Here is a 26,367-nt window from a genome sequence, read left to right on the forward strand (position 1 = left end):
TCCACTATCTGCAGCATATTTTTAAAAGTGTGGCCTTCAGAAGGAACTCATCCTATCACATAAGAAGCAATCTGAAAAGAATGTATCTGCTATCACTATCAGAAGCTCTCTAGAGTAGAAAGAGTGCCGTCTATCCTGCAGTTTGTAAATGGGCTCTAAAGACAAGGGAGAGCACCACGTGACCACTGTGAAGTGGCCTGCAGCCTTCCCAAGCGGAGGCCTTATCTCTGAAGGAGAAAGGGATGGCTGGGAGCAGTGATGGCACCTTCGCTCTCTGGCCAGAGCTGTAACATGAAAACGCCTGTCCTCGCTGGCAACAGAGCTAAAGTGGATCTATTTCAGGTGCTGTACTTCAGGAGGCTGGTGCATAGAGACATGACAGAATGGACGTTGCTCAAGAGGCTGCTGGATGCTGTGCACCAGCACTCCACCATGATCGGACGGCTGTGGCTCACCGTTATGGTGATTTTCCGTCTGCTGATTGTGGCCGTGGCGACTGAGGATGTCTACACGGACGAGCAGGAGATGTTCGTCTGCAATACCCTTCAACCGGGGTGTCCCAATGTCTGCTACGATGCCTTCGCCCCCATCTCACAACCTCGATTCTGGGTCTTTCAGATCATTACAGTTTCTACGCCATCACTTTGCTTTATCATCTATACCTGGCACAATCTGTCCAAGCAGTCAGATGGCGAGCAGGCAATTGAAACATACGACCGCAGTTGCGACTCGGACAGTTGCTCAATTAAGTCACACAGGCACCTGGGTCACAGTCTGGCTGACATTCTTGAGGGCATCACCAACCAGAGCACCCAGAAAAGCACCCCGGCATTGCGGGAAAGCGGTGCTCCGACTAAAAGCTCATTAGGGGTGCTCTCCAAGTACTACGTCTTCCATGTGTGTTTCCGAGCAGTTTTGGAAGTTGGCTTTGTGATAGCGCAGTGGCTCCTTTTCGGTTTCCAAGTTCCTGCTCACTTTGTGTGTATGGCTACTCCTTGTATGCAGATGGTTGACTGCTATGTCTCACGTCCCACTGAGAAAACCATCTTCCTGATCTTCATGTTTTGCGTTGGGGTCTTCTGCATCTTCCTCAACTTCTTAGAGCTCAATCATTTGGGCTGGAAGATGATTAAGAAGTCCATGCTCAACAAGGACAGCTCTTGGAGGGGATATGGCGCTATAAACCAAGACACCCAATCTATGGCCTCCCTAACTTTCAGAGATGTGACCAGCACTACTTCTTTGCCTGCATTAGATCTAGTAGTGGACCACCAGCTAGACTGGACCTGTGCTGGTAATTGCTCAACCAACAAAGAAAAGGATTCCCGGCAAGCAGACGCCTACAGGGGAACACAATCACTCAAGGGTAAATCGCAGTCGAACAAAGGAAGAGGGTCAAAGCAAAGCAGCGCTGAGGTTTGGATATAAACTCAAATAATTTTTCTTTCGGGCTTATGGACGATTTGATAAGTCTTAAATTTGATAACAGAATTCTAGTTTTGTTAGTAATAATTGATTATTGACTAAGTTTATTGAAGCTGCTATTCAATCGTTGGAAAGTATTTCTATGTACTGTATAAGCTTAAAATAATAAAATGCCATAACGTGATCAAGATTTCCACGTCATTTATTTATGCAATAAACAGTGTATAATAATATATTCATTTACAACATCTATAAACCACATTTTGTGTATTACAGTATGCCAGAGAGCAAAAAGAAAACTATTCACAGCCCTTTCTTTCACTCAGTGATGTAGTGACAAACAGTAGATTACACCTTTTGCATAAATCTTGTAAGAAAAAAAATCATTAGTAATAGTGTTTGGAAATGAACAGTCAGCTATTCAATATCTAAAGTCTGATACAAAGCCTACAGAGGTGCCACCCTTTTAATTCAAGCATTTTTATATTGTTTTCACAATTACCTTCAGAAATTCAATGAAATTCTGCAGAGCAAACAGGCTGGTTTTTGTGCAGTGTAACAGCCCTGCTGCTACTGAAGTCTGGTGAGGACAGAGACCTGCTAATGTGTGGCAGTATCAAACAGGTCATATACTACACTAGAACATCATCTATCATTTGTTTTCACTTTTTGATTTTAAAACTGCTGTGTGTAATTTTTCATGTTAAAATCTTATCCCAATTTAATGTGTAGCAATGACTATAAGCCATCAGTAGGTTCCTGAAGAATGTAAACACTGTGACACTTAGAATTTTTGTTGTTCTCTTTTGGTTTGAGTAGTCCAACATGTAAAATTCTACCTAAACCAATGGCATGAATTTATGGTGGGACTACCTGTTTGTCTAAACAATGGTAGGCCGTGGAGTGTTTGGAAAACCTGGCTAAGTTCGGAATGAAACCAGTCATTAGTGGTGTTTGCTAAAGATCAGTATTATTATTGCTAATAATAAGGGTTAGGCATTCAAACAAAACCTAAGCATTAAACTTTGGCGTGTACATCGTCCCGCACCGAGTGACACAGAATGAAAGAAACTTTAACTTGTGCGACTTACTGAGGAACACATTTTGGCTGTGAGTTATGTGTGGGCAAGCTCCACTTACATATTAGAGAATTTTTAGTTTTTTAAAAGACCAGTTATTTTCTGCAATTCTGTTTTGTGGCGCAGAAATCACACACTGCAGCTTTAAGTGTAATTTGCGACAATGCAACCCCCCCCTCCCCCCCTTTTGCTCTCTGACTTCTTCACATTTAGCCAGAAAAATATATTGGGAATAAATAAAACAGGGTGACGAGTCAAACAGGAATTATTTGAAAACGTTGAAAAGATTTGTAAGTCTCTGGTCGATATAGAAACAAAAACATTCATTCAAAATTCCATTTCATGCACAACAAATATACTGCTCAGAGTAACAAAAATAATGTTTGACAGCTTGAATACAGTCTATTTTTGGTGGACAAACACTACAAGACATATTTTGTCAGTTCAAACATAGTTGGTCCAGCTATATATATTTGAAAGCTATCTTAAGCAATCGATAAGCACCGGACAATTCGACTTAGGAGACAATATTTCATTAAAAATTACAAAATGTAAAATGTCATTCAGAGCACAACACAGGCGAAACAGTTACAAGGCGAGCAAAAGTTCTCGTTATATACAGTTAAAAGTTTTGAATCATATCAATAATATATATATATATATATATATATATATATATATATATATATATATATATAAATACACTACCGGTCAAAGATTTGGGGTCACTTGACTGAAATGTTTCTCATTATCTTAAAAATCTTTTGATTTGAAGTCATTTGCCTAAAGCTTGAAATTAGCTTTTGTAGACAAAAATATAATTGTGCCACCATATTCAATTATTTAATTATAAAAATACAATTTTTGAAATTGATGATTTGAACCAAATAATAAAGAAAAGCAGCCAATATAGATTGGAACTCCTTCAATACTGTTTAAAAAGCATCCCAGGGTGATACCTCAAGAAGCTGGTTGGGAAAATGTCAAGAGTACATTTCTAGGCAAAGTGTGACTAATTTGAAGATGCTAAAATATAACATAGTTTTTATTTATTTTGTTTAGTCACAACATAATTTCCATAGTTCCATTTATGTTTTTCCATTTATGATGACTTTACTATTATTCTTAAATGTGAAGAAAAAAAATGATATTAAAGAATGAGTGTTTCAAAACTTTTGACCGGTAGTGCATATATATATATATATATATATATACATATATATATACAGTGAGGAAAATAAGTATTTGAACACCCTGCTATTTTGCAAGTTCTCCCACTTGGAAATCATGGAGAGGTCTGAAAATGTCATCATAGGTGCATGTCCACTGTGAGAGACATAATCTAAAAAAAAAAAAAAATCCAGAAATCACAATATATGATTTTTTAACTATTTATTTGTATGATACAGCTGCAAATAAGTATTTGAACACCTGTCTATCAGCTAGAATTCTGACCCTCAAAGACCTGTTAGTCTGCCTTTAAAATGTCCACCTCCACTCCATTTATTATCCTAAATTAGATGCACCTGTTTGAGGTCGTTAGCTGCATAAAGACACCTGTCCACCCCATACAATCAGTAAGAATCCAACTACTAACATGGCCAAGACCAAAGAGCTGTCCAAAGACACTAGACAAAATTGTACACCTCCACAAGGCTGGAAAGGGCTACGGGAAATTGCCAAGCAGCTTGGTGAAAAAAGGTCCACTGTTAGCTAATCATTAGAAAATGGAAGAAGCTAAACATGACTGTCAATCTCCCTCGGACTGGGGCTCCATGCAAGATCTCACCTCGTGGGGTCTCAATGATCCTAAGAAAGGTGAGAAATCAGCCCAGAACTACACGGGAGGAGCTGGTCAATGACCTGAAAAGAGCTGGGACCACCGCTTCCAAGGTTACTGTTGGTAATACACTAAGACGCCATGGTTTGAAATCATGCATGGCACGGAAGGTTCCCCTGCTTAAACCAGCACATGTCAAGGCCCGTCTTAAGTTTGCCAATGATCATTTGGATGATCCAGAGGAGTCATGGGAGAAAGTCATGTGGTCAGATGAGACCAAAATAGAACTTTTTGGTCATAATTCCACTAACCGTGTTTGGAGGAAGAAGAATGATGAGTACCATCCCAAGAACACCATCCATACTGTGAAGCATGGGGGTGGTAGCATCATGCTTTGGGGGTGTTTTTCTGCACATGGGACAGGGCTGACTGCACTGTATTAAGGAGAGGATGACCGGGGCCATGTATTAGCGAGATTTTGGGGAACAACCTCCTTCCCTCAGTTAGAGCATTGAAGATGGGTCGAGGCTGGGTCTTCCAACATGACAATGACCGAAGCACACAGCCAGGATAACCAAGGAGTGGCTCTGTAAGAAGCATATCAAGGTTCTGGCGTGGCCTAGCCAGTCTCCAGACCTAAACCCAATAGAGAATCTTTGGAGGGAGCTCAAACTCCGTGTTTCTCAGCGACAGCCCAGAAACCTGACTGATCTAGAGAAGATCTGTGTGGAGGAGTGGGCCAAAATCCCTCCTGCAGTGTGTGCAAACCTGGTGAAAAACTACAGGAAACGTTTGACCTCTGTAATTGCAAACAAAGGCTACTGTACCAAATATTAACATTGATTTTCTCAGGTGTTCAAATACTTATTTGCAGCTGTATCATACAAATAAATAGTTAAAAAATCATACATTGTGATTTCTGGATTTTTTTTTTAGATTATGTCTCTCACAGTGGACATGCACCTCACGATGACAATTTCAGACCCCTCCATGATTTCTAAGTGGGAGAACTTGCAAAATAGCAGGGTGTTCAAATACTTATTTTCCTCACTGTATGATAATATATATATATATATATATATATATATATATATATATATATATAAGCATAAAGTCCACTCCATAAGATAAGACATGATACAATTATGTATTTCTCGACATGGGAGAAAAAGATACAGTAGAAAGTGCAATATTCTAAAACCATAAACACAACATAAAAATAAAAGGTACACATCAATGGGTGTGTATTATTCTAAAGCTTTAGTGCAAAACAGCCACAGTTTAAAATAAGCACTTGAAGGCTTGGGAAAGCGAAACCCATTAAAACACTTGCAATACTTTCTATGATATCTTAGATTACAAGAAGTCATGTAAACAGAGACAGAAAGAGAGATAGTGGACATTCATAAGAGTAGCAGTCAAGATAGTCACAGTTTATAGAAAATGTGTTTCAAAAACACTTAAGACTGCATAATAAAGTGGAAAAGAAAACATACAGAGACAGCGAAAAGACATATACACCCCATTGGTCATCACATTTTCAAATAAATGGAAGAATGCTGCATTGAAGCAAAAACAAAATTATAACACACACTGAAATTAGTCTACAAAAAAGCCTTTTCTTAATCTTAATCTTCTAAACTAAATTTGTCTTGTTTTCCAGTAAAAAATCCTCAAGATATCCTTAAAACAAGCAAGATACATTTTACTTGATTCAAGTGTGTAAGATAATAAGAGAAAAATTTGCTTTTCTTTGCTCAGTTGCTAAGAATGACCGTTTTTCTTGTTTATTTTAGTAGACTAATGCTTAAAACAAGAAAAAATATTTGCCAATAGGGTAAGACAATTTAATTTAATTTAAAATTCAAGATATATTATCCGAAAACAAGTCTTAATAGCTTAATTTTGCCTCTAGATATTTTTACTGGAAAATAAGGCAAAACTGATTAAGAAAATATTTTTTTGCAGTGTAAAAATCCAAGATGCTGCACCATGAGGCATGGGAAACTTACTATGAAATAAATACTGAAAAGTAAAACGTACAAAATTGTCTGTGAAACGTCTCGGTTACTGACGTAACCTCCGTTCCCTGATGGAGGGAACGAGACGTTGTGTCGATGAATTGACACTAGGGGTCGCACCTGCGAGCCCAGACATCTCTGATTTTGAGAAAAGGCCCATGAGAACTGGCGTGTGGAATTTGCATGCTACTCCCCCGGACATATGGGTATAAAAGGAGTGACATGGCTGTCAGCTCCGCGTCAGCCTGTGACTGAGCCGCCGCACCCAAGGGTGGGAGTTCAGCCGAGTCCTCAGCGTCAGACATGACGAACCCGCTCTCCGATGCCGCGATCAAGATCTCATCGTCGTCAGGCGCTCCAAACGATATCGCGGGTCCGCTGTGAGATCCGTGGGGTTGTACCCGGCGGAGAGGCTCCCACTGAGGTCCCCATATTTCCCCCAGCGCTAGCCGACACTGCCTCATACCAGTAGGTAGAAGGACCGAGTCAAGGAGCGGCTGGGGTGGCTTGCGCTCTTACGAGTGAGGGCATGAACTATCCACAAATGCTGACTCTGCGTGGGTAGCACCCAGACACAAGAGGCAGCGATCGTGGCCATCAGATGGGGAGAGAGAACGACCGCAACCAGGAAACACACACAAACGGAGAGACATCTTGAAAAAGACGCTTCACCGCTTGCGCCACTCTTTTAGAGAAATATACTCTTTTATTGGTGTTTTATATATATATATATATATATATATATATATATATATATATATATATATATATATATATATATATATATATATGTATATGGGAATATAAATATATATATATAGCTGCTGAAGCGCCCAGGGGTGTGTGCTCAGCACAACGTAGTATGCGAGGGGGAGGACCGCTGGAAAGCTCCGTAAAACCAACAGCTTGTACATATGAAAGAACAACAGAGGAATTCAGCTCTGTGACTGCTCTCTCGGCTCCGAAATATTTGATGTGTATTTGCAGCGTCACTCCATTTATACCAATATGTCTGGGGGAGTGGCATGCAAATTCCACACGCCAATTCTCAATGGCCTTCTCTCAAAATCAGAGATGTCTGGGCTCCGCAGGAGCGACCCCTAGTGTCAACTCATCGACACAACGTCGAGTGAGTGACAGACGGGGAACACAAGGCTTTCATTGGTGATAATGCAGCAGAGGATGTCGGGTGAGTGAATGGTTGAGCCAGTCTAGTTTGGCGTGTGGCCAGTGACCCAGTGGTTGTTGGCTTGGCTCATTGGGGCAGGGGAACTAGGACCTCTACGTAGTTTATTGGGAAGAAGCCAGATTCGCCATTAATCATGCCTTCATACCAGTTCTCATCAATCTGATTGGTGAGGATAATGATGTCACCCTCCTTGAAGCCCAGCTCTCCTTCGTTCTCTGGCTCAAAGTCGTAGATTGACCGACAGCATGGCTGGTCCATATGTGTCTCTTTCGCTGCAATTAGGAAAACATAACCAGTTAAAATATCTAAAGGTGTTCAGATAGTAAAGTATTATAACATTACAATCAAGGTATCTTTTCCTTGTTAATCAGACTTTTTGTCCTAACCAGCCACGGCAGAGGCACAAGACGAGCGACAGGTTATTCTATAGATCGCTTGGTTTCTATTTCTGTGGCATTGCGCCAGGTAGCCCTGTAAGCAAATGAACTCTAACTGGTCTTAAATCCTTGTCATAACCGTACAATAATTTCGGCGTCTCACTAGCTGGTGCAGAACAGACTGATTTTGGCAGAGGGCGTTACACCTACCGACTGTTGTGCCGAGGTCGTAAACATAAACAATGGTAACAGAGTGAAGTAGGATGTAATTCATAAAGTAAATTTACCCTGTGTATGTGGGTAATTGTTTATTTACCCCCTTGGGGCTTGCTGTAGAAAGCACAGTGTATATGCATCTTCACTGAGAAAACTATTTATGTTCAATAAACTGACTGTTCCACCTGACTGTTCTGATTACTGATTCTATTATAATTTATTAAGACACATGTGAGATTTAAAATATCAAGAGTTGTATGTACTTCTTTTATGGTGCTTTTATGGTGTTTACGGTGTGGTCCAAGGGTAGGCAACCTATGGCACGGGTTGCCAGCATTGGCACGTGGAGAAGTAATCACTGGCACACCAGCAACTGCGAGAGAGGAGTAGACTATTTTATTTATTTAAATTCTGCACCTGCATTCCAATCTACAGGATGTAATCCTGTAGATTGGAATGATCACGCAGCATGTTTTGATGAGCTAATGGGAGACTAAACAATAAGTTAAAATGTGACGAGACTGCAGTATACCCAATAGACTCGTGCAGCGCGTGCAAGCCATTCGAGCATAACGAGCCGGCAGCGCTTAAAAAATTGGCTTTTCCCAATCAGTGGGCATTTCCAAACCATTGAAATTCCCTACTTTCATTGGATAGAAATGCCTATCCCAGTTTGAAAACGGCCACAGATTTGAAAACACCCATTACTGTTCTGCAGAGACCTGTACTTGGCTAATTGCAAACACACCCGCTTTAATTCAGCCAGTCTGGGCGAAGGACAGCCTACATTCCGTTTTTTCATTTGTTTCTTTTTGCTTTCAGAACCACACGTGATTCAATAAGGAAAACGATTACGATTAATGCTGTGTTCCATTCAAATCGTTGTGGGATATTTCTACTTGATATCTCTGATCTCCAACCATAAATGCATTCCATTGCCAGACTCTCGGAAGATGACATTTAAGGAAACAAAACTACAAGGCTCCCGTTAGCTTAACAGGTGTTTGACTGTCACCAGAGATGTCTCCTAGCAACCCAATTCAGAAACAATCTGCAGTGCCAACATTTGTGCTACAGGTGTACGATTATGAAAAGAGAGTATAATTGACCATGTTTTCAACACCTGCTACTCTGCTATCGTTTGTTAAACACGCTTTAATATCATGTGTGTTTGTTATTTATATTCTCAAGCCGGTTCTCACCTCCTCCTTTCCCTTGAACCCCCTTTACACTGGTGCCGAAACCCGGAAAGGTGGAGGGATGCGCCGTAGTAGAGTCCTCGCCACTATAATCCATCCCAATGGAGCAGCCACGGCCATTCAACGGGGGACGGAGGAGCCCAGCCGCCTGAGAGCGGAGGTATGGCTGCCGACCCCGAGGGGAGGAAGGGCTCCTAACCGACCTCCTGGAGCGGGCAGGGCCACTGCCAGGAGCGGAGGAGACCCCTACCAGCTGCGAGCGGGGAGACCCGGCTGTTGTCCATTAGAGGGTGGAGACCAAGCTACAGCGTATTGGAGAACCGGCGAGTATTTTTTTTTTCTCACTTTCTATCCTCTCCTCTCTCTCTCTCACTGCCCTCTCTATTTTTAAATGTTTTTTTTTTATTTGGCATGATTTGTCATGACACTTTTTTTTGTTTCCCTCCCCTTTTGAGAATTTGGCAGGGCGGAGGGCGAGGCCGGGTCGTGATTCCGCACACCCAGCCCCTAATCAGGCTAATTAGCACTCAAGAGGGATAAAGGCCGACTGAAGACGGCAGTGCGACAGAGATTTATGGACAACTGTCAGACACCTTTGTGTGTTTTTCTTTTTGATTAAGTTTCTTATTAAAATATTATTGATATTCTGAAGCCGGTTCTCGCCACCTCCTTTCCATTAATTTCTTTACATCAAGTAATGTTGGAACTTTGACTAATTTATTGATATTATTAGAATCCTTTAGAATCCTTTATTTTGGTCACACATTATAGTTTTTTTGCATATATGCAGTGAAATGTATTAGTTTTCACATATCCCAGCTAAGCTGGGGTCAGAGTGCAGTGTCAGCCATGATAAGGCGCCCCTGGAGCAGATAGGGTTAAGGGCCTTGCTCAAGGGCCCAACAGTGGCATCTTGGTGGTGCTGGGGCTTGAAACCCCGACCTTCTGGTCAGTAACCCTGAGCCTCAACCACTAATACAAGTGAATGTTTATTACTAATTTGGTATATTCCTGGCTGCCGACATGATTGTGTGATGTCACGCACTGCATCTAAGCAAAATCAGAGTTTAAAATTTCTGCACAACTTTGCAAGAGAGCACGACTTGGAATTACGACTTCAAGTGGCGCTGCATTGCACTTTTCCAAGTAGGAAGTTGGAAAATCAGACTTTCCGAGTTGAATGGAACACACCATAATCCTTGAGAATTCCTACCCTGCCTACAGGTACACCCTCCTTAAACCATGGTCACCCTCAAAAGTACATTAAACGATTGAAAGAGAAAACATAAAACCACATCGTGGGGTTCAAAAATGAGGAAGGACTACATCAAGATGTAGATTGGAATGCAGGTGTGAAAAACTTCATATAAATATAATTGCCTGCTCCTTTTTCACTGTTGATTGCGTGCTAGTAAATTACCCCTCAGCATGACTTTGAAAAATGTTTGACATAATAATAAGAAATATTTAAGATTCCACAATTTTGTGATCAGTAATCAAATCAGCAAATTTGTGACATTAACAGTGTTAACTCATTTTGTACAAAAGGACAGGTTTTCTTTAATTAAAGCACTTTCACAAGATGCTCTGTGAAAATCACATGCAGGATCATGATTATATCATAAACATCGGGTTTTGAACACATTTATCACTCAAACTGTAGTATTTGCTGATAATATAATTTATAATGAAAAATACACAATTAAATGAAAAAAAAAATGAAAAATAGAAGCATTTTCACAAGTGGACTCAAACTTCGGAAAATCCTACATAAGCATGTTTTTTTTTTAATGGGGAGTCGGCACAGCCATTGACCAGGAAAATAAAAAATTACACTCCACATCAAAAAGGTTGCCGATCACTGGTGTGGTCACTATGAGCTGATGTTGTATGGATAGAGCTGCTTACAGTATAATCTTTTTTTAAGCATTCTTAATACTGTGTTCCACATAAAAAATGACAGCATATGAGTTTGGAAAGACATGAGATGTAAATAATGAGAATTATTATGTTTGGGTAAACTATTCCTTTCACACTACTGTACTGTACTGTACCCAGCTAGAACTACTGAAGGGAAAATGCCCCAGGGCAGAAAGTGCACAGATTGAGTGTGATTCTCAGCCTGAGCCCACTGGAAACATGTGGATGATACTCACGTTCACTATCATCATTAGGGCTTTCAGGCCATGTTAGAGTCTTGGGTGTTGTGTGAGTGAACTGATCAGCTGAGAGCAAAAAATACATGAGATCATTCATGAGACAGACATATATACACATGATCCAGCAAACAAACACACAGTGTTGATGAATGTGACCACCACAAGCAACCTTGTGATTGATCTATGAGTTTTGCTTCGACTCTATTCAATGTTTACTGACAGACATACAGTAGGGTACAATTTCACTGAGACCACTAGTAAAATGATTGTATTTGTAATATAATATAATAATATTTATATATACAGTTGAAGTCAGAAGTTTACACACACCTTAGCCAAATTCATTTAAACTCAGTTTTTCACAATTCCTGACATTTAATCGCAGAAAACATTTCATATCTTAGGTCAGTTAGGATCACTACTTAATTTTAAGAATGTGAAATGTCAGAATAGTAGTAGAAAGAATGATTATTTCAGCTTTTATTTCTTTCATCATATTCCCTGTGGGTCAGAAGTTTACATTCACTTTGTTAGTATTTGGTAGCGTTTGGCACTTCGTTCAGGAGCGGGTTTGGTTTTTAGCAATAATAAATTATTATTAAAGATAATTGTTAATTAATAAAATCAACAGAACATAGATTTGAATTAATATTAGCTTACTGATCCTTCAAATCAACAATCATCAAATATAATTATCAATTATCAAAATCAATAGAATATTAATAAGGATTAATATTGCCAGGCCACCACCCTGGAATCGAATAAACAGACAGTATAGCAGTCTCACTATAGGATTGTTCTCTTAGGAAAGTCGATGTCCGGAGAACATCCACATTCAAAGGGAAACAATGAAGACTTGAATCTGAGCACTGCCATCCCCTGCCAGCCCTTGTCACAGGTGCATGCAGAATAATACCAAAAAAAAATTATCTTTAAAGTATAACTGTAAAGGTATTCAATGGAAAGGAGGAGGCGAGAACCGGCTACAAGGCTACGACGATATAAATGATAGTTTTAATGAGAAACTTAAAACAAAGACACAAACATATATGACGGACATGTCCGTAAACGATCTCTCTCTCCCGCACGGCCCCCTGCAGTCAGCCTTTAACCCTCACGGAGGCATAATTAGCCTAATACGGGACCGGGTGCATAGGATCACGACCCGGCCCCGCCCTCCGCCCTGCCACATTCCTCCCTCGTTCTCTCAGGATATGACGGTTCAGAGTACAACTCCCTCGGACTGCCAGACGGGGCCTACGCCAAAGAGAGAAATTACATTTCTGTTTTATATTCATCAAATAAATGGCATCTTAAACCTCCCTCAAGCCTGTGTCTTCCCGATAGAAACTTCCAACTTCCACTACAAACTAAACAGTAACATGATTAGATATGGTAACAAATAAGCCTATAATGCATGGGAGGAATGTGTGTGTGTGTGTGTGTGTGTGTGTGTGTGTGTGTGTGTGTGTCTGTGTGAGCGTGTATTTATCACTTTGTGGGGACCAAATGTCCCCATAAGGATAGTAAAACCCGAAATGTTTGACCTTGTGGGGACATTTTGTCAGTCCCCATGAGGAAAACGGCTTATAAATCACACTAAATTATGTTTTTTGAAAATGTAAAAATGCAGAAAGTTTTCTGTGAGGGTTAGGTTTAGGGGTAGGGTTAGGTTTAGGGGATAGAATATAAAGTTTGTACAGTATAAAAACCATTATGTCTATGGAAAGTCCCCATAAAACATGGAAACACAACATGTGTGTGTGTGTGTGTGTGTGTGTGTGTGTGTGTGTGTGTGTAAGGAGTGGAGTGCACAAAATGGCGGACATAGCTCTCATGGAGAGTACGTCATGCAAGGTTACCGGCCATAGAATGTGGGCAGAGAGACTGGTTAATAGCGTCTGCCCATTTAATGTGTGTGATTCCTCGAAGCTCGGGTGATGACAGGAGGCCGTTTCCTCGCTCTGTTGGCAGACGTACGGCAGCTGATTCTCGGCGGGTCGGCAGAGAAAACAGCAAAGTCGACTCGGTTGAAGAAGGGAGAGAAATCTTCTTTCTTCCCTTCTGTAGATAAAAGGGTGATGACATGGATTGATTGGCATTCTCCTTCGGATCCGTTAGCTTACTTGTTGGAACACTGCGAAATCTCAACTCATACAAGGAGATGGAGATTGTATGGCTAAATTTCAGGTATGTACGTTACTTCATTGGGCAACAAGGCTACACCTGGGAGCAGCAGGCCTGCATCTAGACAAGACACATAAGATCTCTGAGGTTTCTATACTCTCGATAACGTCGTGGTTGAGGGATGCGGTCTGTAGTGCGTTTCATTCAATAGGAGTTGAGAGTTCGACCCTTCAGAATTTCACACATGGGTGTAAAGTGAGCTAGGCTTAATGGGATCTGTAGTCTGTTTTGTACTCCCATTGTTTTATTTTGCCGTGGTTGTTGTTATCAGGCTTTGAGTGTTCGTATAGGCCGCAATCAGGCTTTATGACTGTGTGTAGGCATGCCTTTGTCTCTTATCGGAGTACCTGAGGCCCAAAAGTAGTATTGCCTTTAAATTGTTTCACTTAAGTCATAAGTTTTGAGTAACTTTCCACAAGCTTCTCACAATAATTTGTTGGAATTTTGGCCCATTCCTCCAGACAGAACTGGTGTAACTGAGTCAGGTTTGTAGGCCTCCTTGCTCGCACACACTTTTTCAGTTCTGCCCACAATTTTTCTATCGGATTGAGGTCAGGGCTTTGCGATGGCCACTCTAATACCTTGACTTTGTCATCCTGAAGCCATTTTGCCACAACTTTGGAGCTATGCTTGGGGTAATTTTCCATTTGGAAAACTCATTTGCGAACAAGCGTTGACTTCCTGGCTGATGCGATGAGATGTTGCTTCAATATAGCCACACAATTTTCCTTCCTCATGATGCCATCTATTTTGTGATGTGCACCAGTCCATCTTGCAGCAAAGCACCCCACAACATGATGCTCCCACCCCATGCTTCACAGTTGGGATTGTGTTCTTTGGCTTGCAAGCCTCACACTTTTTCCTCCAAACACAATGATGGTCATTAAGGCCAAACAGTTCAATTTTAGTTTCATCAGACCAGAGGACATTTCTCCAAAAATTAAGATCATGTGCCCTTGCAAACTGTAATCTGGCTTTTTATGCCAATTTTGGAGCAATGGCTTCTTCCTTACTGAGCAGCCTTTCAGGTTATATCGATTTAGGGCTCGTTTTACTGTGAATATAGATTCTTGTCTACATTTTTCCTCCAGCATCTTCACAAAGTCATTTTGCTCTGTTTCTGGGATTGATTTGCACTTTTTGCAAAAAACTACGTTCATCTTTAGGAGACATTATGCATCTCCTTCCTGAGCTATATGAAGGCTGTGTGGTCCCATGGTGTTTATACTTGCATACTATTGTTTGAATTTTTTTATTGGCTGATATATTTTGATTTTCCTATGAAATCAAGCAAAAAGAAGTTTGAAGGTAGGCCTTAAAATACATCCACTGGTACACCTCCAGTTGACTCCAATTAGCCTATCAGAAGCTAATTGGCTAATTGACTAAAGGCTTGACATTATTTTTTTTGCATTTTCCAAGCTGCTTAAAAGCACACTTAACTTAGTGTATGTACATTTTTGACCCACTGGAATTGTGATAGTCCATTAAAAGTGAAACAATCTGTCTGTAAATAATTGTTGGAAAAAATTTTTGTCAAGCACTAAACTTTGCTAATATGAAATCTGTGGAGTGGTTATAAAATGAGTTTTAATTACTTAAACCTAAGTGTATGTAAACTTCTGACTATATATGTGTGTGTGTGTGTGTGTGTGTGTGTGTGTGTATCGTGTGTATGTATATATATATATATATATATATATATATATATATATATATATATATACACTCACCTAAAGGATTATTAGGAACACCATACTAATACTGTGTTTGACCCCTTTCGCCTTCAGAACTGCCTTAATTCTACGTGGCATTGATTCAACAAGGTACTGAAAGCATTCTTTAGAAATGTTGGCCCATATTGATAGGATAGCATCTTGCAGTTGATGGAGATTTGTGGGATGCACATCCAGGGCACGAAGCTCCCGTTCCACCACATCCCAAAGATGCTCTATTGGGTTGAGATCTGGTGACTGTGGGGGCCATTTTAGTACAGTGAACTCATTGTCATGTTCAAGAAACCAATTTGAAATGATTCAAGCTTTGTGACATGGTGCATTATCCTGATGGAAGTAGCCATCAGAGGATGGGTACATGGTGGCCATAAAGGGATGGACATGGTCAGAAACAATGCTCAGGTAGGCCGTGGCATTTAAACGATGCCCAGTTGGCACTAAGGGGCCTAAAGTGTGCCAAGAAAACATCCCCCACACCATTACACCACCACCACCAGCCTTCACAGTGGTAACAAGGCATGATGGATCCATGTTCTCATTCTGTTTACGCCAAATTCTGACTCTACCATCTGAATGTCTCAGAAATCGAGACTCATCAGACCAGGCAACATTTTTCCAGTCTTCAACTGTCCAATTTTGGTGAGCTCGTGTGCCTGTGCAGTGATCACACTGAGGCATCACTCGTGGATAGCTCATGTAATCATTGCGAGAACATGACCATGGCAGCGTTGCGGTCGCAGCTCTCCTTCCTCAAGGTGAATGCCACTTCAGCCGCCCCCCACGTCGCTCCTTCCTACGGGATTGAGGACGGCCCGGCTGGCAATGAAGGCGATATGGGGCTCGGTTTCACCGGGTAAATCCCCACGAACTACCTGCCCCCCAACACACTCGCTCACTTCCATCCGAGCTCGGGATGAGTGCGGCTCGCCTCACAGCCAGCTGGCATTCTCCCTTGAGCCTCAGTCGGCATTCTCCCTTGAGCCTCTGGACTTGGATGATGACATCGGTGCTGCATCGGAGAGCATCCAGACGTATGACGCGGACGACTCAACTGAGCTGTCGCCTTCGGGCCAGCCCGCCCAGTCTGAGGCAGACGCGCAGATGGCCGATATGCTTGCCCAGGCTGCCGTGAGCGTGGGCATGGACTGGAACCCTCCGTCCTCCCCACAGCCTTCGCGGCTTAATGACTGGTACCTCGGCTGCGGGCGCCGCTCACAGCCACAATACTTCCAAATGGAGAATACCCCCAAAGTTGTGGCAAAATGACTTAAGGACAACAAAGTCAAGGTATTAGAGTGGCCATCACAAAGCCCTGACCTCAATCCGATAGAAAATTTGTTGTCAGAACTAAAAAAGCATATGCGAGGTCATATGGATAAGCATATGGAGGTCTACAAACCTAACTCGGTTACAACAGTTCTGTCTGAATGGGCCAAAATTCCAGCAACTTATTGTGAGAAGCTTGTGGAAGGCTACCCAAAGCAATTGTTTTGCCATTTATGCCAATGACTATTAAAAGTTAAACCATTTAAAAGCAATGTTACCAAATACTAACAAAGTGTATGTAAACATCTTACACTCTGGGAATGTGATGAAAGATATAAAAGCTGAAATAAATTCCCTTCTTACAAACTGGCAAAGGTAATAAAATATCACCATAATAAAACATTAACACCTACTTTTTCCATTTACAGTGTGGTTGACTTGGATATCTGCAAAACATATCAGGGAATTATATATAAAAACATAATGATGGTGAAATCTGTGACAACAAACAATGAAAACCATGTCTGAACATCTTGTTTTTACATTAATTAAAAAAAAAAAAGAAATGAAAACCACAGAAGCAACAAAATGTAGATATGGATGTTGTGGACATAATGTATGTACATGTATACTACATGTATATTTGTTATTATTTCTCTTGCAAATTTGTGGCAAAAAGTGAAGATCATTGAGTCATATTCTAGTGAATATTTCTGTCAACAGTATGATACCTGTGCTCTTGACTGATGATGTGTATGAAAGTCCGTTGTGCTGGGTGTTCTCAACTGTCTCCAAACTGGAAATGATCGACTTTGGCTTGAACTCTTTTTTGGGTAGACTGCTTGCTGTAGCTATCCTGCGAGAGAAGATTCCAATATATGTCCATTAAAGGAATAGTTCATCCATAAGTGTTCAGCAGAAGATAGAAAATCATACACATCTGGGATCGTATGAGGCTAAATGATGAGAAATCTATATTTTTGGGTGAACTATCCCTTTAACTCAATTTCATCAAGGAACCATCCTTTCTTATGGCACTTTGATGCCATATGACAAATTGTGTTTGGTGTTAAATCACCCACAATTTCTAAAGGAAAAAAACTGGTGAACAAAAAAAGACAGTAGCAGTCAGAAGAACAGAATTTGCAGGTGCATGCGAAGTTACCTGCTCTGTAGTTTGCTATTTAGGTCCTCCAGTATCTCCAAAGTCTGCCGATGGTAATCCAGCGCGGCCTCTATCAGAGCTGATAACTGACTCACTTGCTCTACCTACAGGTGGGTGAAAGACATGACGTTGACACAAGTGAATAGCCAAAACAGAGAAATTTATTTGCCACACAGCTGTTAAAAAGTGCTGCAGGTACAACTATGCAACAGTGTGTGAAATATGCAAAATACATTATACACTACAATACACAAACTGTGATGCAATACAAACAGATTATAGATAAAGTTGCCCCATGAAGTACCAGGTCACTTAAAGCAAAACATATTCATTTTAGTATATCATTGCATTAGACAACAACATATTAAACCAAGTGGCATTTATTTTAAAGAAAGAACAAGCATACTTATCAAGCAAAATGTTTCACACAAAAATACATTTGTTAAATTTTAAAGGGACAGTTCACCCAAAATGTTTAATTCTCATTTACTCAGCCTCATGATATCCCAGGTGTGTATGACTTCCTTTCTTCAGCAGAACCTATCTTCCTATCTTTTTTTCACACTAAAAGTACTCCTGTCGCTTTAGAAAACATTAATTTAATTTAATTTAAAGACGTTTATGTTGATTGTCTGTTCTTTTTGGAGCTTCAAAAGAGAAATCTACTGAGCTAAGATATTTTTCTATTTTTCTTCAAATGTGTTCTGCTGAAGAAATAAAGTTATACAAACCAGTAAATAATGAGCGCATTTTCATTTTTGGGTGAACTATCGCTTTAAATCATAAAGCAATAGATATACTGTTTAAAATTAAGACAAAAAGTATTGTTACATATATTGTTAAGTATATGTCCATAATTACTGTGCTGAACTACACTAGTGGTTACTCTGTGTGAACCGACTTCATACATCCACTAAAAACCACCTTGAGACTAGTTGGTTAAAAGTATAAATAAATAGATAAATAAGAATCCCGCCAATCAAACCAAAAGGGAATACAAGCATAATAGTTTTTCTTATCAATAATTTTAACTTACATCATTCTCCAAAAAGTTGAACATGCTCCTCTCAGCAAGTTCTTTTGATTCCTCAAACTTCTCCACAGCTTGTTTGACCTCTTCATCAGGGATCTTGCCCTGACGCTTCTTCTTATAGTCAAAGTCTAACCGTCGACCCTCCAGTTTCTTTAGATGATGCTTTCAGAAAAACACAGGATGCTTTAAATTACTTAGAAAAAAATGATATTCTGACACCAAATATTTGCAACCACACAATCTTTCAAAGGTTTGGAGTTTATGTTTCTCATGATATCAAAGGCTTATTATGCTGAAATTAGTTTTATCGACAAAAATAAATTGTGCCTATGTATGAATATCTATAAAAAAATACAATAAAATCTATATTTTTAATTGAAGAGTTGCACCAGATACATAAGATAAGCATCCATGTATCAAGAATACATGTTAATTGATTCAGTATTGGATCAAAAACATGCTAGGCAGACAATTGTAAGTTGTCTAAATGATGTAAGTTGTCTGAGAGAATGTCCGTAATGTGCAGAGCTGTACTCTAGGCAATGGTTGGCTTCTTTGAAAAATATTTTTAGTCACTACATAATTGCCACACTTCAATTTTTCTTGTTTCATAGTTCTGATATTGCTGTTCATCCACTAAAATGTGGAAAATAGTAATAATAAAGAATGAGCGTGTCCAGGTGTTTTTCTGGTAGTGTTTTATATCTGAAAGTCAGTCCCTCCAGGAATTTGCGATCACAATGAATGCAAATTCAACTAGTTTCCGAATTATTTATGCGATTTTGTAGAATTTAAAGCTATTTTCCTCCATAAACCCGTGAATCTGAGGTTATTTGTTTGCTTTTCTCCATGTTTGAAAGCTGTAAAACAAATGCTCAAAAAGTTTGACGCATTCGAGACATATTCACCTATACAACTGCAATTCTGTCATCTCCAAATGAGGCCTGTCCCTTATTTAAATGTAGACCATATGCCACGTATTTTTGCTAAAAATTATGACATCTCGTATGGGACGCCTACTGCCAAGACACTTGAGGGGGATTGAGTTAACCGAATGTGTATGAACACACAATGACCAAGAATATTGTCCATTACATGAATGTTAAAGTGAAACATCACAGCTAGCATTTTTTTGTCATGCACTCTTTAGGAGTTGTTTTGAGTGCAGTCCGTGGTGCAGATCGGTGACTATGGGAGTTCATTTGAAGTGCTCACTGTGTTATTATTTTACAGTTTTATTGCAGGTCTACTATTTCAACCTTACCAAAGTTTACTTGCATTGTCTGGTGCTGAACATTTTTTATATAAATATAAATTAAGGATCACCCATTGAACTCATATTACCTATATCACTGGTTCTCACATTAAATGTATGGTGTTTTTGTGTGAATTTCAAATTTTTGGTTTGCTAGCTGGAATAAATTATTGCGCACTAAATTATCTATAGGTAATTTTAAAGCATACTTTGATTATTTGTGAATTTTCACAACAAAACAACATAAAAACTCTTTTTAATTAATAATAAAAAATAAAAAAACGCAGCAATTTAGGTCATTTTGGACCACAATAATTAAGAAAAAGTGCCACGAAATACACGAAATTTATATTTTATATAAATATATTTTTATTTTCAAATACTATTTATGATTTATTTATTCACAGTTAAAAATGCTGTTGGTGGATTTTGGTACCGACTATTGGTAAGAGGGTGCACACTGTTCACTCACTGTTCAATCAGTCAAGAAGACACAGTTGATGGAGATAATCTCAATATGGCCAAATATAGACTGATTAATTAGCCTAGACAACCTGTTGATTACTTTTTCTTCACAGGCCGATTTGACAGAAGTCTTGACCCCTATTCAGATGGGACTACTTTTCTGCGAGAATGTAATTGAAATTCGGGTTTCACAACCTCCGTAAATTACCTACTGTTTTTCGGTTAACTCTAGGGTCCCCTGGGAAATCTAATCCTGTCTGAATGTGAATGTCTGTGATTGCTGATATTTAATTTTCACAATGCTTCTCATGTATTTTGACCTACATGAACTACCATTCAAATTGTACTTATGCATGCTAAACTTCTGCCTGCTGCTCAGCTTTCAATATTGATGTGGATTTTTTGCCATCCAACCAAAAAAAAATAAGAAAATAAAATCAACAAAGAGAGCCAAATTGCAGAAACTGCCAAGACTGACCACTGTGTGAAAGAGCTAGATGTGTTTTACATTTTTCCTTGTGACATTAAAGATGTTTGCTGAAGAGCCTGTGTAGCTCAGCAAGTAAAGACACTGACTACCACACCTAGAGTCACAAGTTCAAATCCAGGTTGTGCTATAATGTGGTTCTCGCTTTTGCTGGGGCGCGTGGTGAGTTGTGCATGGATGCCGTGGAAAATTGTGTGAAGCCTCCACACGTGCTAGGTCTCCACGGTAGCGCACTCAACAAGTCACATGATAAGATGTGCAAATTGACTGTCTCAGACGTGGAGGCAACTGAGATTCATCCTCCGTCCCCTGGATTGAGGCGAGTTACAATGCCACCAAGAGGACCTAGAGAATTTGGGTGTGCCAAATTGGGGAGAACATTTTTTTTTTGCCAGCAGGTGGTGACAAAATAACATTTTTAAGTGTTGAGAGCCAGTTCAGTTACTTGACGTTCATTGAGGGTGCTTACACACTAGGAAAGATCTGAGGGAGCGTTTGCCACACAGAACTGTGAAAGGTCCATTTGGAGGGCGTGTACCACACATGGAAGAGGTGGTCATGGATATAGTTAGCCATTTAAAATACTGTAAATCTTTTTGACAATGTACCAGTAAACTGTTAAACTCCTCTCCAGGCTCTCACTCCACAATTAGTATATTTTAAGCCCAATGGAGAAAGATAACAGAGGACAGGGAATTCATAAACCACATGCATGATTTTTTATCCGCCATGTTTTTTCAATTTCACAGCACAACTATTCCCACCTCTCAGATTTTCCCACTGGTCCATGTTCTCTGACGCAGCGTAAACTCTAGTGTGTAGGTGCTCTGAGTCTGTCAGCAAGTGAGCGGTTTCTTTTGAAGTAATCGCCATTGTCTACCACTCCATGATCACTCGAATAACTACTACACTACAGCTGGGAAATACAGTTGAACTAACAGCTTCAGCATTAAGGCTTTCACAGCTGAGAGACACAACAGATGGAGTAATCACACATACGCTTACCTGATATTATCGTATACCTGAGTGTCTGGGAGATGTAAACATTCAACATGGCGGAAGAGAGTACGGTTTCTTTAGTGAATGACTATTGCAATCTGGCTACTGCGAAATACACAAGGAGGCCCCCTGCTCAGACGGCTATTTTTACACTGAAAAAATAGGATGTATTTGACCAAAAATCCCATAATCTTCAGCAAACTAATGCTACACTACAGCTGAGGAATAGAGTTAAACAGCTATAGCTTTCCTGTTCATCTCTGCTTGGGAGTCACGACAAAAGCAGGTAATCATACACCCCCAATCTCTTTTTCTCTCTCAAACATACACACACACACTTAGAAACAGCCTAAGCTGTTGTTACTAGTTCAGAATTGACATTTTGGAATTAGTAACGGAGGCTTGTGCGCATCTTTTGAACTTGCAACAGCAGATCCTGATCCGTGGCTTAAGAAAGTAGTTCCATGCACAAGTGCACTTTTTTGTGACAGTCCATTTTCCTCATTTATTTATTTACTTGTACTGAACTTATGAATAAAAACAATCTCACTCTTGTAATCATGCTGTATGGCCCCATCTGATGTAGGGCCATACAGCACTCTTGTCGTGTAATATTGCTTTACTCCTCATCATTTCTCAGCTCAATTACATAAATGTTAGAATTATATTATTCACAGATAAGTCTTGTTTATTTCAGTGGGTTTATAAGCAGTCACTTCAATAAACGCATGTGAATTTCTTTTAATAGGTTTGTAATAATAAAATGACGAATTTTGACGACATTTTAAATGTAGACATAACATTCAAACAAAGATAAGTACATTTTATCACATAAATTCAATGTGTTCAACCTTCTGTAATGCCCGTATCTAGAAAACAGACACTCCCACCTCTGCATTAAACTTGGTCCCATCTGAATCAGTACATGAAATAACAGGCATGGGGTGATAAAAACTGTAACTCAAACTTTGCGTCCGAATAGGGCTTTGGACTAGAGGTCAACACGGGACTGTTTTTTCCATCCTGCTCCCGCAAATTTCTATCCCGCACCCAAACGCTCCTGCTGAATTTGACTCCATGTTCACCCCGCAGTGATTTCCTTCCCGACCACTCCTGTTCCAACAACCCCGCATTCATTTTCCACATAGAGCAAAGGCCATACATTTTTATGTTATTGCTATTAACAGATGATGTGTGAAAATTACCCCAATTTGACTTGTTGGTTTCTTAACACTAAATTTATAATTTTCACATCCTTTGAAGACACAGTGTGCGCTTTTCTCTGCCTTTCTTTTAAAGCCCTGTTGACTACCTGATAGCTCCAAATGTTGGATAATTTAATTTATCCTCTACTTTGGACTTATTACTGACACCTCTTGGTGTGGATGCAGCATCACTCAAACGTTTGAAGTTACCAATGCTAATGCTGGGAGGGGGGACTGCCCTTAAAAATTATTTAAAGCTACTCATGTCAGTGGACATCCTTTTAAACAGATTATTTGAAGTACTTTTCATTTCTTTAGGGATAAAAGTTTTGTTAAATGCAAAAATCCTATTGCACCGTTATGTTTACAATGGAGTTATAGTTAATAAGCGAACATGGCACAGCGTCATACCACAATCTCTTTGAGATCTTTGTCTTGTAGGGTCTGCAGGGGATCAATGAAGTTCTGTTTCACATCGATATCGAGAGCATCTTTAATATCAGCCATCTGTTTCATGGCTTCACCGATGTCCACCAGCGCAGACCCTGAGAACAACATGTACACACAACAGCACCAGGTCATGTGTTAGGCAGCTTTGAATATCAGAGACTCTTTGACTTCCATCTTACTGTAAAAATAATGAAGCATTTAACTATGATGTAATAAGAGGAACACTAGCAGGATAGTACAAACATAATGGAAGGGATGGTCAGTATGACCAAATTATAAATTATAAATCACTGTAATGGTGTACTATATCATTATATAAGGTATACTATTTTTTTGCTGGACATTCAATGAAAAAATGGTTTGATTGTAAGTTGTAATGATTGGTATTAAATATCCTACTTTAGCAATGAAATGTACAGCATTTCATTAGATTTTTCCACTATTTATTTGGAACTTGAACATTAAAAACCATAAAACTAACATTATGAAACCAATAGTTCAGACTCTAAATTCTGATTGGATAAGCCGCATTCAAAGCGGTTGTAAATCACATCATATATGCACACTTGTCACACAACTGAATTCTCTATTATTATGACAAGTTGTGGCATTGCTCTACAAACGTAAATAACTAAATTCTGCTTCATGTTGAAACTAATGAGCGTATTAGCAAGACACATGTTTACTGTGGCACAGTGTATATCATCATACCGCCCAGCTCTAAATTATAGTATGTTGCAGTACAGAAAAACAATGTGATAAATCTGACCGTAGAGACTATAAAAAACACCACAAGGTGTCAGAGTTGTGTTCAAATGTGAGAAGGACTGCCCCAATACAGGAAACCCATTTCACAATGCACAATGGGAAAGTGAGGTTGTGTGACGTGAAAAGAGTGTGTGAGAGAAAGAGAGCGAGACTGAGACAGTGGGAGCATTCCATTGTATTGCTGCAGGATTTCCGTAAGTGTGGTTCATGTCTGTGCATGTGTGTACTCGATAGCCAGTATGTGCGATCTTTACCGAAAGTGGACTCCTCCCCAAGTTCTCGTCCATATCTCAGCATGCAGTCTCCTAGAAGGCCTTCAGTTTGAGGATAACCCGTCGTCTTCACCTGCCCTCTGATTTTAGACACGGTGTTAAGCATTCCCAGTTTGGCTCTTGATGCTGTGTGGGAAAATACACAACAAACAAGTTACCAAATTATAAATCATAACACTGCACATTAAACATGAGTTACTGACTATGAGATCACAGTAATTCAATAGTAGGGATGGGAATCACAAGGAGTGTAACGGTTCTGGTTCAGATTCTACTTAGCAATTCTGATTCCATTAATGATTCTTTTAGCATTTTTAAGGATATTTTATGATGCATCTAAAGTAATTACACTAATTTAAGTCACACAAGCCTTAAAGGGATAGTTCACCCAAAAATGAAAAATCTCTCATCCTTTACTCACCCTCATGCCATCCCAGAATTGTGAATTTGTTTCTTCCGCAGAACACAAATAAAGATTTTTAGAAGAATAGCTCAGCTCTGTATGTCCATACAATGCAAGTGAATGGTAGCCAGAACTTTGAAGCTCCAAGTAATCCATAAGAATGTGTCTTCAGGAGTGATATGATAGGTGTGGGTGAGAAACAGATAAATATTTAAGTCCTTTTTGTACTATAAATTTCTACCTTTGACCAGCCCTGACCAGTAGGTGGCGATATGCATGCAAAATGCGAATCTCCACAAAACAAAAGAAGAAAGTGGAAGGGAATTTATAGATTTATAGTAAAAAAAGGACTTAAATATTTATCTGTTTCTCACCCACACTTATCATCGCTTCTGAAGAAATGGATTTAGCCACTGGAGTCTTACGGATTACAGTTATGCTGCATTTATGTGCTTTTTGGAGCTTCAAAGTTTTAGTCACCATTCACTTGCATTGTATGGACCTAAAGAGCTGAGATTTTCTTCTAAAAATCTTTGTTTGTGTTCAGCAGAATAAAGTTATACACATCTGGGATGGCATGAGGGTGAGTAAATAATGAGAGAATTTACATTTTAGGGTGAACTATCACTTAAAGTACACAAACAGATAACTCATGGTTTCACAACTGACTCATGTGTCTTTTTGACTGATTCATTAAAAACAACTTGTTTATGAGAGTAATTCCTTTCTGAATCAGACCACACAGGTCAGGCTGTAAGTTTTTGGTATAGTGCGAGGAAAATGTAGTAACAGAAGATCTGTTTGTCTATGTTTTGTCTTATTTTGTGTATTATTTTGTGTCGCCCAGTCTTTCTCTAGTCATATTTAGTTTAGACTCTACACTCACATATCAGCTAAATCATTATTTCTGCTGCTGTAGCGCTGCACTATTTAGTCGCTTCAGTAGTACAGAGTTCAGTCCGTAACAGGGGAAGACACTTAACCAGAACTGATTCACGATTCCCAACCCTGCTTAGTAGGTAATATTTAAGACAAATGCAAAGTTGTGAATTTTTCATGAATGTTGCATTAAAGGAGCACTCAGTAACTTTTTGTTTGTGTCATCTTGGACTTAAAGCAACACCTCGTGGTGTGGATGCAGCATCATTCAAAGTCAATAGTTTTCAGTTACTGATGCCATTGTAGAAATTCCCTTTTGAGTGAAAGTGTCCAATTACAAGATGGTTACTGA

The 26,367-nt window shown here is 39.6% G+C and overlaps 2 protein-coding genes across 2 annotated transcripts in view; one reads left to right on the plus strand and one right to left on the minus strand.

Annotated features, from left to right (window-relative positions):
* The first annotated feature begins 258 nt into the window (after window positions 1-258).
* gjd6 (gap junction protein delta 6) lies at window positions 259-1,428 on the plus strand. The gene has a single exon (XM_052128394.1). It carries the CDS (start codon window positions 259-261, stop codon window positions 1,426-1,428), a length of 1,170 nt encoding a protein of 389 aa, XP_051984354.1.
* Window positions 1,429-7,133: 5,705 nt separating this feature from the next.
* Window positions 7,134-26,367, minus strand: part of sh3gl3a (SH3-domain GRB2-like 3a) — a 65,485-nt gene continuing 46,251 nt past the window's right edge. Inside the window, exons 4-11 of the mRNA XM_052131428.1 lie at window positions 24,716-24,859; window positions 23,655-23,788; window positions 18,836-18,994; window positions 17,800-17,903; window positions 17,366-17,490; window positions 17,048-17,080; window positions 11,443-11,511; window positions 7,134-7,766 (exon numbers count right to left, since the gene is read on the minus strand). Coding sequence (XP_051987388.1) covers window positions 7,561-7,766; window positions 11,443-11,511; window positions 17,048-17,080; window positions 17,366-17,490; window positions 17,800-17,903; window positions 18,836-18,994; window positions 23,655-23,788; window positions 24,716-24,859 — 974 coding nt within the window. The 3' untranslated portion in view covers window positions 7,134-7,560. The remainder of the gene's footprint in view (window positions 7,767-11,442; window positions 11,512-17,047; window positions 17,081-17,365; window positions 17,491-17,799; window positions 17,904-18,835; window positions 18,995-23,654; window positions 23,789-24,715; window positions 24,860-26,367) is intronic.

The sequence above is a fragment of the Xyrauchen texanus genome, chromosome 1, assembly GCF_025860055.1.
Source record: "Xyrauchen texanus isolate HMW12.3.18 chromosome 1, RBS_HiC_50CHRs, whole genome shotgun sequence".
Classification (NCBI taxonomy): domain Eukaryota; kingdom Metazoa; phylum Chordata; class Actinopteri; order Cypriniformes; family Catostomidae; genus Xyrauchen; species Xyrauchen texanus.

Bases quoted from the DNA above. Each gene is read 5' to 3' on its own strand.
- gjd6 (XM_052128394.1), top strand. From the start codon at position 259: ATGGCACCTTCGCTCTCTGGCCAGAGCTGTAACATGAAAACGCCTGTC.